This window comes from Montipora capricornis, chromosome 3 (genome assembly GCF_036669925.1).
Source record: "Montipora capricornis isolate CH-2021 chromosome 3, ASM3666992v2, whole genome shotgun sequence".
Lineage (NCBI taxonomy): Eukaryota > Metazoa > Cnidaria > Anthozoa > Scleractinia > Acroporidae > Montipora > Montipora capricornis.
Genome location: NC_090885.1, coordinates 68,450,214 through 68,467,713, shown reverse-complemented (window position 1 = coordinate 68,467,713; position 17,500 = coordinate 68,450,214). Strand labels below are relative to the sequence as shown.

The window sequence follows — 17,500 nt, the reverse complement described above, 5'->3', positions numbered from 1 at the left end:
AGACATCCTAAACGGAAAGAAATAGAGGATATTACATGGCCGTGCGGAGATACACTCCATATTCTGGCCATTCCAGTTATTCTGTTATCGGGAGCAGAATGAACAGAATAGTATTCCGTTCATTCCCAAAACGGAATAGGTCTATTCGTCTATTCCGTGTATTCCTATTCCCGAATAGTACCAAAAGATCGCGCCCTTAGTTATTTTTAGACCCTGAGTGTTGGTCCGGCCGGAGTCGAACTCGCGACCTCCTGCCTTGGTATCCTGGTGCCCAACCAACTGAGGCACCATGGCGTGATCTTTAGCAACTTCTGTTTGGATAGGAGACACTAAGCCAAATAATGCGTTTGCGTATTGTTATTTGTGTCTGTGCTTACGTCGCTGATGAAAACCAGCCTTTACCTTGCCTTCCTTAACAAGATGGAGCGCTGCTTCTATGTCTGGTGCCAGGTAGCGATCTTTGTCCCAAGACCTTCAAAAACACACAAAAAGGGAAAAAAAGTGTCGCGTTCACGTTCTCCACAAGCCATAGATTTTCAGCATTTCATGTATCGGAAAGCCTTTGAACGGAGTTCGACTTCTTTCCCGTTCCCGTTCTCATATTAGCGATTCTCGTTTCTCAAAGAATCTGCATGATTGCACCCTCGTGGTATGAGAAAGTACTCGGATCCCGCTTTATTTGCAGAGAGCAACAACAACAACAACAACTTTATTTCGTGACACTGCCTGCAAATAGCATAAGTTAATCGCGGCGGGCAGTGACATCGATTTATTAAGAGTCTAGAACAAGATATGAATGAAAAGGTTAATACAGCACATGAATACTTAAGTAAATAAAATAAATAAATGGATAAATAAACATAAAAAATTAGCTATTTCAGGCACAAGGAGCAATTAACCCAGGAAGACATGGCATCACAGAGGGGGGAGGGCTGTCACAGATCCCAGGTTCCCTTTAAAATTTGCTTTTGTTCCCTAAGATATCTTGTCTTTGTCCCCCTGTTCCCCAGAACCCCTGGGAGGGCCTCACACATGAGATATCCCTTGATCAGGAAGCAGCTATTACAACAACACTCGATTGGCTCACAAACCAATGAAAGGAAAACACAACAGGAACAATAGTCCCCAGCCCTAAACAAATTAAAGTGGGTCCTATATAGAATCAACTTCTTCGGCCCCTTGTTCCTGGCTTTTTCTGGATCCGCCGCCCCCTGAAGTATTCAGAAAAGAAGAATGAAATCGCTCACTTGACAGTTTTTCTCACGAGCGAATGGACAGCTTCCAAAGGCTCCGTAGTTTTCAGAGGTCGCAGGAGATCTATTCCCTGACAAGCTATCAATAATTCAATAGCAAGCACTGTAAGTAAAATAAAAGCAAAGGAAATTCAGACGGTTTCATGAAATACAGAACAAATGCGGCTGCATAATAATTTATTGGTCGCCATCTATAAAGTTACCGATTTGCTGAGGACGGCAACACACACGCGCAGAGCCGTAGTCTTGGTTATCAAAAACATTCTGGTGTTTTGCGCGTCCAGATGGTGTGGCCTTGTGAATGAGCACAATGTCGTCGGCCGTGTCGCCTCGTTGCTAGAAATCGGTGCCAAATGCTTAATTTAAATATAGGAACACTCCGTGTCGGATGTCATTCTCGTTCCCAGACTCCTCCATTTCTTTTGATCAAAAAAGAAACGAAGGGCTCTGGGGACGAGAAGGATTGGATGTCGAAAATCAGTGGGCGTGCATGCAATTGCAGGTAATTCTGGACATAGGTCATGCATGTCGTGCGATGATGACCGAGAGTGTACAGACTATCGCAACATCTTGGCGTCGGTTAAAAGAAAGATCATAGCTGCTTGCGAGTCAACTGAAGCAGTTGCAAAAAGAAGCCTGAAAGAAATCCAGTCTCCAAAAAAATATTCAAACCTCTGATCATGTGATTACGCTGCGCACTTCACCGTCAGCGGTTCAGTTCCGCTCAAGTTCCGTCTTAATCGATCAGACTTCTTTGCGACAGCGGGAGTTTCTTCCAACACTTTTAGGAAAGCGTTTTTCTCGTTAAAAATGCCGTGAAGCACACTAGAGTTCGTTAAAAAACAGTACGATAAATACATTAACCTTTTTCTACGTTTTCCACGACCTTAATTGCTTTCCTGGCGGAAAATCCTCCCATAGATACGTGATCCTCTTGACCAGCGGATGTAGGCAAAGAGTCTACCGAGGAGGGATGGCACAGGACTTTGTTCTCTGAAACTAATAAAAACTAATAAATCAGCAGTTGTTACATTCAGAGAAAAGCTTATGCAGAAAAAACGAATAATCAAAGTCAAAGAATTGTTTGGGGTTATCCTTCACATTACACTAATCTCCTTGAACTTTCGCTTTCCCCTGAAAAACCCGAAATGCATACAAGAAAACCATCAGGCCTGTTGGCAACGAACTCCATGTCTTGATTGGTGATTATTTTTCCTCGCAATCAAAATGTCACGGGCCATTGAATTTGACCTTTTTAAAAATAACTCATGGGAGCGTGCGGTCTCAAGTTCATCGATCAAATCAAAGTTTGTCTTGGCACTCCTAAAGGGTTTAAGACTGGTCTTCACTAGCAGCGCATGTCGTTTGAACTTATAATTAAGCTATGTCGTCACCAGAGCTTTTCTCTTTTGCGCATGACTGACCCGAGGCACTGGTGACCAGAATGATAACTGGGTCGCTAGTTGCATGTAAAACCAACCAGCCTTTGAAAATGTTCCTACATGGTTCATCACAAGCTTCAAAAGTGTGACAGCAAAAACTTTACCCAAAGATGCGGCTGTGCAGTGCGCCATCATGAAACCTGAAAAGCAAATAAAAGAGAAAATTCAATCACATTTGTTTTAATCTTGAAGGCGAATTTCCAGCTAAATCAGTAATGCAGATAAAAAAGTGGCAAAAGTGGCTAGTGGATAACTCACCGGAGTTAATTCCACCTTCAATCACAAGAAATGCTGGCAGTTCACTGTAAGCTGAACAAAGAAACAAGTGCCATCAAATCAGATATATAATAAGGTTAATCTCCCCATGGTTGCTGCTAGCATTTTGGAGCATTGCTAATTCCACCATAGATGAAATTGTACCATCATTTTTCGACCGATGAATGTCACGCACAGCTTTGTCATCGATAACGCTTTTCCGCCAACATTTTATCAAAACGTTTGAGCCGCCTTCCAATGCTGGGTCACGTTCCCCACTGTTATTCGCGCAACATGGATGCACTTTATACAAGTTAAATTAACTTTTACAGAACGATAAAACGGTCGCTTTGAGAGCAAAAACAAGACGAAATTACCTGGATTGACAAGTCTTTCCATTCTCCTTTCGCTCATACTCGCCAGTTCGTGAATACCAATTGTTAAGTAGTCAAGCACCTAGCAACAAATTGCAAATTGTAAGCACTTTTAAATTCAGACAGTGACTAGCCTTTTTTTTCGCTCCCAGAGGCAAGCTCTTCTTGTATTCAGTAGAATGTATAATGAAATTCCTTGAAACCTTTGATAAGAACTTCGAAAAATCTCGGGGTTTTCTCCGGGCTTCGAACATTGACAAAGATAACCTGAATATACACATAAAAAACAGGCACCCTTTCGCATTTTTCCTTCAGTAAATTTGCAAATAACTGACAGTTTAGTTGCAGCATAATCACTTACTTTGGCGGGATACTCGCCATGAAAGTTTCCACCTGAAATTACCTCCCCTTGGTCAGCAAAAACAATCTATTGATCAACAGGTTATGAATGAATAACTATGATGCAAAACCGAATGCAAAGGCGGATCGATCGATACGTTGAACCATTTTTCACCATTACTTTGACTTTTAAATACTGTTATAAAGATGAAAAGTTACAAACTTAAAATGAAAATTAGAAAGATCATCGCCGTTAGATGAGCCGCAACTTAGCAAGCGCACACGCAGTGGCCAGAAAGCCTAAAGAAATCCAGGCTTGTACGGGGTTCGAAAATGAAATGTCATATATTCTAAACAAGATCATAACCGACCCCAAAGTTAGGCGTTCCTTGTACCTCTCCTTAGTTAAGTCTCACCTTTTCTATGCTTCTCAGGTATGGTCTCCTCAGCACGACTTAAGACCAATATCGAAAGAGTACAACATCGCGCTACAAGGTGGAATTTTGAAAACGCGGATTGGGGACATTTCTTACAAAGACTACACGAACTAGATGTTTTCTTTTTTTTTCCCCCCCTTTTTATTCTATTTAGTGTGCAGATACGTGTACTGGGTAGCACCTCGCATGAGACTCATATCCCGTTCGAGTTCTCCCCTTTGGAACATGTTTATACGTTTCTTTACCATGTTTACTTTTATGTCACATTCTGTTTGGATTTTCCATGTTTCCCAACAAAGTTTGAGAAAAAAAATTAGCTAGGGCCAACGCACGAGCTTTGTTATAGAAGACGCTGGTTTCATGAAAGACCCTTAAGTTCGCAAAAACACTTCACAGAAAGAGCAAGGCTTTAGACCTTTTTTCATTTGAAGAAAATAGTCTTAAATGTTCCCATGCATGGGCTTTTCCGGATCGAATTCACTTTTAAGAAAAAAAAAATCGTTTGACAGAAGCAGGTTAACTACCACGGTAAGGATACTGGGTTATCTGTGGCACTGTTCATTTCTGTGGTTATGACGTCTTCTACAAAGTCGATGGTGTCATTTACGACTCCGTGAACCTGCCATATAAGGACAACGTAGAATCGTTAGGGAAAGGGTATGTCAACATGTTAGTCAACAATCATTTCACTTATCAATCATTCATAGCAACAGGTTTGCGACATATTGTTGCGTTTGACAGGCTATCCTTTTCGAAGTGTGTTTGGCCATCTGAGAAATAAAGCAGACGCAATCAGTGGACAAGAAACGATGTTGAATGTTTACCTGTGGACAGCAACGCAAGGTGTAGGCATCTTGAACACGATTGCAGAATCTGTGACTCTCTGAAAAGGACAAGAAAAAACTAGCGGCTAAAGAATATAAGAATATATATACAGGGCAAAATAGTACTTTCCACACAGCCACTGAAATTTTCATGGAAAAGTCATTTTTTCGGGAGCATACTTGAAAATCAAGTTTACGTATGGTCGAAGCGTAGAGTGGGACAATCTAACCACTAAATTGTTTTTTAGTGTGAAGCAAAAGATTTTTGATCGCCACATTCACGTATGGTCGAAGCGTAGAGTGGGACGATCTAACCACTAAATTTTATTTTAGTGTGAAGCAAAAGATTTTTGATCGCCACATTCACGTCATACAAGCTGACAGGAAGAATCCACTATCCCGCTCTCTTGCCGACAGAAATAACGGGGAACCTGTTCGAAAGTGAAAAACCCGTTCATGTAAGAAAAACAACAGATGAGTTGCAATGCTGCAACGTTATCATATCTTGCCTGCAATTTCTGAGAGATATACTCTGGAATGAAGCAAGGACCGCAACCTCTCAGCGACACGCTGCTGACCAAAGTGTGGCCGCACTTGCTGGATTACTAAACAATTGAACACGCTGTTAGCCATAGAAGTTGAAATGTCATGTCTTGCATTTTTATGACATGACTACACATCATATTTACTAATAGAGAGATTTAGCTTTGGGTTTTTGGCAAAGAGCAAACGCCAGCCTACACTGTTTGGCACATGTTTCTTTGATTTCCCTCTCGCAGGGTAAGAAGGAAAGGAAGTCTCTGCAAGGGATGATCTCGTCGATGTTTTCACGAATGCCCGACTTGACGTCAAAGCACGCGTGTTTTTGAGACGCGGACGGCAACTGGAAGAGAACATTTCGCGTGCCAGAACAGTGGTATGTCCCTGAGTTTCCTACTAATCATCTCCTATGGAGAAAAGATACTTAGCAATGTAAATGTGGTTGTGTAAAGACAAGTTAAAAGGGAAAGCAGCTCACTTCCGGTTGTCGTCCGCGTCTCAAAGCACGCGCGTTTTTGAGACGCGAACGGCAACCGGAAGAGAATATTTTGTGCGCGAGGACAATGGTATCCCCCTAGATTTTATACTAACCATCTCTAATGGGAAAAAGATAATTGGCAATGTAAACGTAGTGGTGTGAAGACAAGTTAAAGATGAAAACTGCTCACTTCCGGTTGTCGTCCCCGTCTCAAAAACGCGCGTGCTAAAGCTCAAGGCGCGGACGACAACCGGAAGTGAGCTGTTTTCCCATTTAAATTGTACTCACACAACCACATTTACAATGCTAAGTATCTTTTCTACATTGCAGATCATTAGTATAAAAAATCTGGGAGACACCACTTTCCTGGCTCCCGAAATGTTCTCTTCCGGTTGCCGTCCGCATCTCAAAAACGTGCGAGTTTAATCACGCGCGTTTCTGAGACGCGGACGGCAACCGGAAGAGGATATTTCTCGTGCCAGGACAGTGGTGTCTCCCAGATTTTTATACTTATCATCTTTAATAGAGAAAAGATACTTAGCAATGTAAATGTGGTTGTGTGAAGAGAAGTTAAAAGGGAAAACATCTCACTTCCGGTTTCCGTCCGCGTCTCAAAAACGCGCGTGCTTAAGCTCTCTATTGTCAAGCTGAAATTTGCGAAAACGCGGTGCTGAACTTGCCTACTAAATGACAAGGTATTCTCAAGCCAACCAAATTTCTCGAAACTGGTCAACTGATGCATTTTGAAATTAATGGATAGCGCAATTTGACTATCATTACCGGAATCGTCAATGGGATTTAACGACAATGATGCTAATTAAAAAAAGCCTTAGTGAAAATGTCCGTTTGGATCAAATTAAGTTCGCCAGTCTAACCACTGGATCAATAATCCCAAAGTCGAGAGACAAATGAGAAAATACGAGTAACATATCTTTGCAACATCTCATGACACCAAGCCTTCAAAAAGAATTAAGTCGAGTTCATCTCTTGCGGATGCACTGAAGGGAGAATGGCAAGGGTATTTCTGTGTCCTGCAATCCCCTTTGTCAAAAGTGCATCAGTATCTGAGACAACAGACCTTTCAATGGCTTCCAGTCGGAGGCAAAGCCTTGGACCGGAAAAAGCTAACACTGTCGGCTCTGTAATAGCTCTGTAATATGACTTACACCCATCAAACGCTCTCGTTGTCCCTTTCAACACTTCCAGTGAAACTGCTGCGATGACATCAGCCTGCTTGGCAACCAAACGAGACCGCTGAACGGCTAACAAACGGAAACAGAGCACGCAATAAGGCATCACCACTTCATCTGGAGGTTGCGGGTCGAAATCGAATCAAGGTGGTACACTTACCTTCAGCACCGAGAGAAGTTATTAACTGAGTTCCATTAATCAATGCTATCCCCTAACAAAGGATAAAAAATGATGACGGAAAATCAAACAAACGGTTCTAAATTTGGAAAGGTAAAATACCACAAAGGTTAGAAGTTAACCTCTTTTGGCTCCAGCTCTAAAGGTTGCAGTCTGTGCGCCTTGAGAACCTATCACGAAAATGGATAGAAGAGGAACGATATCCAGTCAGCAATTCCGCTCTTTTACTCAATCCTTTCGATCTTGCGTGCATGTTGTATCGTCTGTCCATGTTGGGCTCGTCTCTGGAAAGTCTCGAAGCTTTTCGAGCATACTTTAGGTGGCATAAATCCCTTTTCATCTTCGAAATGAAAACGTCTATGTCGTGAAACTTTTCAATAATTATCTTCTTACTTCTCTTGAAAACTAGTTCAAATGGCGGGGATTTTTTGACGGGTCCCAGGTTCTAAATCTTGTAATACGAAGTGAAATCCTAACCAAATCCTTAAATAAATGGCCAGTGACGTCAAAACAGAAAAGCAGGGATTTTAGTGCTAGAAATTTTCGTTCTTTTGTCTTTAGCATTAAATACAACGCAACTCAGAAGCAGTTTCAGCAAATTCTCAATCTAAAAAAGGAAAAATTTCGTTCTGTTTTGACGTCACAGATCTGCTATTCCCAGTCTCCCTACTAGCGCGGCTTTTTACCCCCGGAAATGAAAATTCCGAATTTTACAAGACTGAAAGGCATATAATAAAAATCGGTATGGATTTTTTTTGGGTTGTTTTTATCTTAGAAAACCATGATATTTCACTTGAGTAAATAAAAAAAAATCTGTCATATACACTTTAAGGAGTCGCCTTATCACACGTTTTGACGTGTATACAAAGTACCATGATCTCACTATGCAGTTATAATATTGGACATGTATTTTCTATATATTTCTCAAAAAGAAATTTGAGCCGTTATCTAACCAAACAGCACTAACCAAACTGGCATCGGCCCATCCACTCTTGGGACTCCACATCTGCCCCTCCCCCAGGAAACCTAGAGCCAAGTGAGCTAACGGAGCAAGGTCGCCACTAGCCCCGACGGTACCCTGCTCAGGAACCCAAGGCATACAGTCCTCTACAAATTAAAAAAAAATGGCTGATTAGTTAACAACTATTCAGCGAAGTGGAGGTGGCTAGTGGTGGATATTTACCAAGCCACGAAGCGTCGAGGTAAATATCCATCACTAGCCACCGACACTGAGGTGAATAGTTGTTTTAGTATATACTCAAACAGTGAGATAATATAGCACAAAAAGATGATTTTAACTCATTTATTCCTGCAAAGATTACAACATTTTCGGGCCCAAATTCCGCGCGAATTGCTCGGAGGTGACTAGCAAAGGATATCCGGAGTTTGAGTAGCCAATCAGCGCGCGAGTTCAACGCTATCCACTGTTTTACTATATACTAACAAATATTATCACGATGTCGAGTTTATATTTTCAGTAACAACACAACTATACCACCAAAAGCATAAATGCATAAAATAAAAATCGAAGAAGAAGAAGAGCTGTTGTGGATTAATACATTAAATAAACCGTTATTATTATTATTATTATTATTATTATTATTATTATTATTTGAAATTGGTCGAATTTATTTAATTGAAATCAATTAACAGAGACGACCAAAAGAATTAACTGATATACAGAAAATTAGACGCTGCTGATGTTTTTACCGTTAAAGGTTGCAATAAGCTGTTTTAAAGTCTTGAGTGATATCCCACTGAAACGAAAAGAAAGATTTCCAGTAAGTCACCATTACAAGTCAGCAATCAGCACTATTTTCCACAGGAGACATTTTGTAAGCATGATTACAAAGAGAAGTTCCCCGAGAGCTAGTATACGCAACAATCCAGTTTAATTGAAGGCAAGCTAAACAAAATTATACCCATGTCATTGGTGATAACATCCTCACTTGTTTCTTTGAGTTTTGAATGATTTGATCACAAATGATCAACTTTTAACCTGGAGTAAATATTGCTTGATGCTGTGGCATGTTCCTGCTTAGCCGCTGCATTAACATCTTTAATGTTTTTTCGTATTAAGTCTCGAAGATACTCGGAGAAAATTTGATTGGCCTCTTGCTGGAGTCGAACGTATATATAACGACATTCCGATTACTAGTTCGGAGCTCTAGTACAGTAAACACCCGTATGTAAAAACACGGATTTCAGGTTTAAGGTTGATCGTGTTCTTATTTAAGCGCTTAGTGAGAAAAATCGCTTAGTGAGAAATCAGCTTGAAAGTGTTTTTACAAGGTTCTTAAAATTGCTTTCAGAAAAACTTCAAATTATGCATTACTAGAGGTTTAATTAGCATACAATACTTTAAGAGTTTGTAATGGTCCTAAACACCACAGTACTTTGATATGAGTCACTGTACTGTTTCCTCATTCTTATACCCTTTCCCTTTATATTAAGAACATGTTTTATTTATCAGGCTGAATTTGTTTTCATTTATATGGTGCTTTATTGGCCAAATTTCAGCCTGATGTTCTTAAAACCACTTGTTCTCATATGCGGGTGTTTACTGTACTGCTGAACTGTAGGAGCCTCGTGGGAAGAGGTTTGGGTAACAATTATCTGCAATGCTGCTAAGAATGAAATAGCAAAATATTCATAGTCGGGATAATACTATTGCAACACTTTCAAGTTTGACTAGACTCAGTAACCAAAGCTGCTTTGAACAACTTGACACAGGCTGGTATAGTGGTTCCATGCTCTCCATGCTCTACTGGTAGGGCGAGTTACGTAAACCAGGATGGTTACAAGTTATCCAGTACCAGGACTGAGGCAAGTTTTCCGCAGAACACAAAATGAAACAACAACGAAATGTCGTACGTAGAGTTGAGGAGTGTTAGAAGTCAATCATCAAAGCCTTTTTAATCGGATTGCACTCGATTTTAATCCCTTATAATTAGTTCCAATCTCTGGCTTCGAATCCGCGCCGCGCGTTTTTTTCGACAGATGAAATGAATTGTCAGCTTTAAATAAGCTTTATCGGTTGTTCTCACCTGTAACCTTTCGCCAGGACATTAATCCTTAATGCGAATAACATGCGCGTGTGCTCAATTGATAAAGGAGGACCAACACCTAGGGAGGAAAGAACAGAACTGAGATACAAGAAGATTTTTAACTTATCAACGACGCTACTCAACTTTAAATTTCAATATGTTTTTGACATCTTACCAGTAAAGAGCTTTCAGGGGCTATTTAAACAGTTTTATATTTGGAAAGAAAGGACAAATATCCGAAGCCAAATGAAGTTTTACCACTCCTTTTTCGTGGCGAAACGTGAGTCACCGAGCAGCGAAGCCGCTTGTCCAACACGGCAACGAATGGTGAAGCCACCAGTCCAATGCGCACACGAGTGGCAAAGCCGCGAGAAGTTTGTTTTCTCGAGGCTTCGCTGTTCTTGAGGGCTTCTCTTCAAGGCAAAAAATGGAGTTTGTCCAAAGACTTCCTAAAGCTGAAAGCCGCAATTATGTTACTTACTCGTGCTGCGATCTTAACAACTTGCGTAAATAAACAATTTTAATTTACCAGCAGCGTGTGATCTTATGACATTCTGTTGGAGTTCCCTGAAATGAGATCACGATTCGTTAGCATTTAATCTGAAATGCAAGTCTGTTAAGAAAGAAAGAACAATCAGGGAGATCACATGAATATATTTTTAAAATAGGTAATTGATCGTAACATGGCGGCCAGACTACGAAACAGAGGAATACGACCCCCTTGCCCTTTGCGAACAGTGTACGAGTTCTCTAGAGCTCTATGCAATAAGGAGTGGAGTTTGCAAAAAAAATGGAGAAACTTCTTTGATATTGGCTTCTTTCTCACCTCTTTGCACCAGTTATCGATCAACTCCTCAAAATGAGCAAGGCAAGTTAGATCCTGCCCACATGAATCCGGATATACTTTAATCGGCTTCCGTCCACACCTATCCGGCGCATCTGGCATGAGAATCCGAAACCTTTTTGAATCCGCTCTCTTGAGTGGAAAGTTTTGATTACGCATGTGAAATCGTGTGGACGGTCGAATCCGGATATTTTCAAATCCGATAACGTTACAAACTCACAAACAGTTATGTTACAAACTTCAACATGGCTGCTGAACGAAAATTGCCGCCAACTCGCACGCCTGATGGCGCATGCTCTGTTGAAAATAGTGACGGAGGAGTCCTGGATACTTTTACGAATCCGGATACGTGTGGACAGGTAAATTCGATTTGAATACGTTACGCGTGCACGTGAAAATTTTTGAATCAGCAGAGCAAGAGTCCAAATTAATGGACTCTTGGCAGAGAAAAAGTTGCGAATTAAAAAATACGCTGGATACGTGTGGACGGGACCTTAGAATAAGAGAATTTCCAACCGTTTTACGTAAACGCAATGCGAAATATAACGACAACAGCAACCTCAGCGAAAAATGTCACTTAAAAATACAACGTTGCCCTTTCCTTAATCTTCCAAGAATTTTCCTCCTTGTTCACTTTGTACATTATCATGGTCTAATTATCATGCAACTGGATCAGTACGAAAGGTTTTGAAGTAAAGATGGAGAATAATAAAATTTATTGTTGTATGCTCATTTTCACAAGTTTGGTTATTTAAAGGGTTTCAATTGCAGAGCACTGTAAAGAAATGTTCCAAACATGCGTGCCGCACGTGCAGCGCTTTTTTTCCCTTGACAAAATCAAGAAATACTATTTCGAGGCAGGATCTTGCATCCCTCATGGCCAATAGACGGAAATGGGACAGACTCATTGAATCAGTGCGGGTACGCCCGAAATAAATAGATAGATAGATAGATAGATAGATAGATAGATAGATAGATAGATAGATAGATAGATAGATAGATAGATAGATAGATAGATAGATAGATAGATAGATAGATAGATAGATAGATAGATAGATAGATAGATAGATAGATAGATAGATAGATATCAAGTGAAGCTATGATCTTCGCAGTTATGAACGCAATTTTTACAATTGCGTAGAGAAGTCTGAAAAATTCAGGACTTCAACGGGGTTTAAACCCGTGACCTCGCGATTCCGGTGCGACGCTCTAGATAGATAGATAGATAGATAGATAGATAGATAGATAGATAGATAGTGCTTTGCAGTTGCTGTAACCGTCGTCCTTTCTTAATGGGCAAGAATTCCCAACATTGGTGAGTATAACACTTTGCGTCTTTATGCAGACCCTACTGCATGATGCGCAAAGTTTAAAGGGAACCTCCACTTTAAAAACAAAATAACTTAAAAACCATAGAACATAATTTTACCAATTAAAATTGTGCAATCTTTTTGCAATGAAAGCCTTTCTTTCCCAAAAAAAAATGAATTTCAAAAACGGTTGTTTTGGGTTTCAAAATGGCGGCGCCCGGGAATTTTGAAAGCCAAAAAAAGCGTTTTTGAAATTCATTTTTTTCGAATATAAACGCTTTCATAGGAAAAAGTTTGAACACTTTTAATTATAAACATTATGTTTTGTGGTTGGAAGTTATTTTGTTGTTTTAGTGGAGGTTCCCTTTAAAGCTGATCAAACATTTGAGCCGGCAACACCCAAATTATTTTATTCCGTGATCGCCGAAGCGCAGCACAACAATGTTGGTTCCATTGACACAGCTCTTTCACCATGCGCATTACCTGTGGTCTCCACGTGACAGAAAATCCTTCCCATAGTGCACCGCAAGTCCTTACAATATTGGAAGTTGTTGCATTCGTTTGCTCAACACTGCCAACACCATTCAGCATCTGCTGAACGTGATTTTGTTTCTCCCCTTTGCACTGATGGTTTGTAAATGCGAGAATATTGTTTCATGGGACGCCAACGGTGTACCGTCCTTATCCGAAAAATCTGCAATCCTAGATAACATTGGGGCAGTCATGTATGAGACGCCTTCCTGACTACCCCGTACCTTTGCCCCTCCCCTTCCCCTCCCTAATCAACATTGACCACAACAAAGCTGATGACAGTCAAAATGAACGTTTGGACGTACAACGGTGAATGAGGGGGGTTGGGGGGGGGGGGAGGGGAGGATAAATAGCCCATTTTCACGCGCAACATGGCTTGTTTTAGATAACTACATGAAACTTGCGTGTGTATCCCAATTAATTTGTGCAGGATTGTAGGTCTAACCATTTCGAGATGTCGCTGCAAAGGCAGTACTTTCTCCTCAGTTAGGTGAAAACTCAATGCTCTGCTAGTCGAGCCACTGCAATCAGTCGGCAGTGATTCGAGAATTAAACAATTGTCACCACTCTCGTTAACTACGAGGACTTAAACAGAAAGACGCCAGGTGCCAATACTTACTTTAGTTTCTCATGAGGAATAATCACCCTGGCAAACTTCCCGAATCCTGTTGTCACGCCATACACCACTGAAAAAGGAATTATCCCTAAATTGGCAAATGTTCTTGTCGTCCGTGAAATCTATATACAAGCCACCAACATACCGTGAACGGAGACAAAACACAGACCTCAGTTGTACACGGGATTGGTCCTCGGAATGAACAGGCCCCAGGTATTAAAAAGATGAATCATGCTATCTTCTAAATACATCGCTATTCCCTTTAGCAAACTACTCGGAGAGCCCGTATGCTGGCTAATCGAACAAAAAGTCCGAAAATAGATGAAACCTTCCGTTTTTTGTATTAATCCGAATCCAGATTCGGAGCAGTATAAGATCTTGAAAAGATTTGTCGACCGAAAGAAAGCTGTAGAAGTACCTTTATTCTCACGAACGATGTCGTCCAAAAATCTTCGGGATTTTCTCACATTCTCTTCCGAATTTTCTGTCAGCTGGAAATAAAATAGAGAACTTAGCCATATTCTGATTTTAATACTAAATTAGTGACCGTTTGGCAAGACAAAAGGAGCCTTCTTCTTAATTAATCAAAACAGTTTGATCGGTATTAACGAACCATAGTTTTCAAGAAGGTGGTTTAAACTCTCGTGTTAGGGTGATAAATTGTGACTTTTTAAACAGTTTTGTTTGACAATTATCTTACGACTTGGTTTACTTCCATTAGCGTCACATTGAAGCTTGAAGCTCCTGTACTTGAATGAAATGAGATCACACCCGAAGGAGAAGAAAAATTCTTCGACCACCTGTAAATTAAATGCTAGTTGCCAATGCAACGAACCCTAATTTTCAGCTTTCCTTTCCCCAGTGAAACCAACGTTGCTGGTGTCAAGGAGCAGCCATCGAGTTCTACAAACTAAAGCAAATCAATTTGTTTCATTACACGCGAGAGGAATGTGGATTTGGGCATATTAGGTAGTTTAAAGGCTCGTTTACACAGAGCGATTTTACAGCAAATCCCGCGTGTGAACAGCCGGCGATTTCAATGCGATTTGTAGCGCGACAGATCGCAGCCTTGTCGCCCCAATTCGAACATGCTCGAAATTTAGTGCAACTTTGCTGCGATTTTATTGCAGCTCTTGTCGCGCGATAAAATCGCTCTGTGTAAACGAGCCTCGGCCACGTCAATGACAACGCCTCAAAACAAGAATATGATTGGTTGCACGAGGAAAAATACTCGTGCTACCCGTTGCTACACGTGCGGCACGCATTTTTCTCAAATTTTCGCGGTACGTACTCTGCATAACAACAGGGAGTTTAAGAAACGACGACAGCTAAGGCAACGACAACGCCAAAAAAGAGAAAAGCTATTGGTTAAAAGAAAAAATGTTCGTGCTGCAGGTGCGCATGCCGCATGCATTTATGAACACTTCTCTCCAGTACTCCTCAAAACTACTACGTGAAATACCAAATTTAAGGTTTTGACGACAACGTGGACAAACTACAGTGAATCTTTCAGTCTCGCTCGTTACTTCAAATGCGTCCGTTCCAATCCAGTTGTAGGGCACTTCGCCCATATTGCATGACATGAACAAGATGGAATAATCATGAAATACTTAACTCAAATTTATATCTTGAAGCGACGTTTTCGTCGCCGTAGCCGTCGTGGTTTCTTCAATTCCCTAACAACTACGTGAAATTACCAAATTTGAGGTTTTAATGACAACGTGCGCATAGAACTGATTTGAACTTGTATTCTGAAACCACTCGTACTAACTTATTTTTAGGAATCGGGGATTCGCCCACATTGTACAACGCAAGAGTGATCTATTGTGAGGTGAAGTTTCCGTCGACGTTGCCGTCATCGTTGTGCATCTTAAAGTCTTATATTGTCTTTTCTTGTCGCTCATCTTCGCCTCCACCACTTGCGATTCCTACCCCCCTCCCCCCCCCCCTCCCCCAAGGGAATTTGGGATATCTTACGATAACTTTTACGGGAAAAGGAAATTGTTGCGTTATATTCGGGAGCAAGGGAACATTGATTTCTCGGTCGACCGATTGGCTGCAAAGTCGCATCCAGATAACAGAAAATTAAGGAGGCAGAGAGAGGGAGAGAGAGAGAGTCGCCCAGTCTAGCTCCTTGGGATATGTTAACGTTAACACAGGGTGCGTTCGATTGACCGCATTCCGGAATAGGCATAAATGGAATAAAAGTTAGAAATCCTTTGTTTTTATGGAGATTCACATTAAAATTGTCAAACACTTGCTAAAATGCTATTTTAAACACATCTTTATTATCCTTTTAGCTTGTTGCTCAAAAACGCCAAACGTACCGTTTTAAATCATCACTCGACGTATTCTTATTCTGGAATAAGGTCAATCGAACGCACCCTCAAGTTAAATTATTTTTAGATGTCACGAAAACGGAAGTCCGTTTTCCCGAGACGTCCGCAAGGTAAAAACAAAATTAAAATGCCTTCAAGAGTGATACGACTACGAAAGTCAAACTGAATATCCAACAGTCGCCATTACATAGGTTCGTATTACTTCAATAGCGAACGTCTCGGGAAACAGACTTCCGATCTAAAAATAGGGAGCTTTAGCAACGACAACGGCGACGGCAACGAGAACGTCACAAATTTGCATATTCAGTGGGCAAAAACAATAGCTTTACACGCCCCGCACGTGCGTTTTTCATTTTTGTCCATTTCTTTGCCGTCGTCATCAAAGCAACAACGTGAAATAACCAAGTTTGAAGTGTTATGGAGAACGTTAGCACTTTGAGATAAATTTTCATTTTTCTCCCCTAAATTAAGTGCCGCTAATACCGGTTTCATTCCTGAGGGACTGCCACACCTTTGTCATGTTAAAAAGCTTGGAACAGTTGCGAAGTGATCGCAAGAACGTGAGTTTATGTTTTTACAAGACGTTCTCGTTGCCGTTCCCGTTGTCGTTGCTAAAGCTCCCTAATATATTTTGTGAAATTCGCGTATCCTGGCCAACGCTCCTAAACTCTCCCTCATTTTCTTTTGATCCAGACTATTGCGGGTGTTAGTTCCCGGGTTTCCTTTGCAAAAAACTATTAAGGTCTTTCTTTATCATCTCCAGCAACTGTTACTCCAGCAGAATCCACCTTATATGGTTCACGCCTAGGCCTCTTGCCCAAAACGATCGATTCGCAATGTGCAGAATTTAGGAAATCATAGGTAACCGTTTGTGAACTCGAAGTTGTACTACTTTATTTGTTACGTTATTTGATCGCCGGTAATTACACATTCCTCCCAATCCCAGATCTTCGTATATACACATAAAAAAAGCTATATACATTCATTCTATTCACCTGTTCACGTTGTCGATCCTCCCTTGCTGCACTGTTTGTTGCATATAGACAATAATAGTAAGCTAAGGCTGAACATTGGCTTTCAAATGGAGTCAAAAAAGATTTGAGTATGGGAAAACACACTGTTTTAGCGATTTGGCAAACAAGTAAGGCAGTTGCGTGAAAATGACAGAGAGCGTTATTTTTAGTCTAAGTTATTTATTTTTCGCTTTGAGTCATTCTGGTTCCCAGATCCCATCGTTTCTCTTAGCCAGCTGGGCCTTCGCACGAGAAAACGATGGGGTTTTCGTGCTCAGCCTTTGGCGGCTAAGGGGGCCGGGTGGCTCTGGAGACGAGAATGGCTTTGAGTGCTCTAACCGGACAACCTTGGATTAAAAGTTTAGTCAAGGGAGACATCAGACCGTCGGTTGTTGATTACGAAGTCAAAAGGACCTGTTATTACCAGGATGCCAATTGGCGGAGATATAACTCCATATGTGAAACTCAATATTCTAATGGCACAATTTTG

General features: G+C 40.9%; 1 protein-coding gene across 1 annotated transcript in view; it reads right to left on the bottom strand.

Annotated features, from left to right (window-relative positions):
- Positions 1 to 17,500, bottom strand: part of LOC138040991 (histidine ammonia-lyase-like) — a 24,643-nt gene that overhangs the window by 2,256 nt on the left and 4,887 nt on the right. The window contains exons 4-24 of the mRNA XM_068886748.1: positions 16,993 to 17,023; positions 14,494 to 14,568; positions 14,077 to 14,149; positions 13,662 to 13,728; positions 10,887 to 10,924; positions 10,358 to 10,436; positions 9,021 to 9,067; positions 8,278 to 8,417; positions 7,433 to 7,480; positions 7,293 to 7,344; positions 7,109 to 7,204; positions 5,434 to 5,529; positions 4,925 to 4,983; positions 4,639 to 4,719; positions 3,686 to 3,751; positions 3,328 to 3,406; positions 2,954 to 3,004; positions 2,800 to 2,835; positions 2,118 to 2,252; positions 1,248 to 1,356; positions 403 to 472 (exon numbers count right to left, since the gene is read on the bottom strand). Of these exons, the coding sequence (XP_068742849.1) occupies positions 403 to 472; positions 1,248 to 1,356; positions 2,118 to 2,252; positions 2,800 to 2,835; positions 2,954 to 3,004; positions 3,328 to 3,406; positions 3,686 to 3,751; positions 4,639 to 4,719; positions 4,925 to 4,983; positions 5,434 to 5,529; positions 7,109 to 7,204; positions 7,293 to 7,344; positions 7,433 to 7,480; positions 8,278 to 8,417; positions 9,021 to 9,067; positions 10,358 to 10,436; positions 10,887 to 10,924; positions 13,662 to 13,728; positions 14,077 to 14,149; positions 14,494 to 14,568; positions 16,993 to 17,023 (1,528 nt within the window). The remainder of the gene's footprint in view (positions 1 to 402; positions 473 to 1,247; positions 1,357 to 2,117; positions 2,253 to 2,799; positions 2,836 to 2,953; positions 3,005 to 3,327; positions 3,407 to 3,685; positions 3,752 to 4,638; positions 4,720 to 4,924; positions 4,984 to 5,433; positions 5,530 to 7,108; positions 7,205 to 7,292; positions 7,345 to 7,432; positions 7,481 to 8,277; positions 8,418 to 9,020; positions 9,068 to 10,357; positions 10,437 to 10,886; positions 10,925 to 13,661; positions 13,729 to 14,076; positions 14,150 to 14,493; positions 14,569 to 16,992; positions 17,024 to 17,500) is intronic.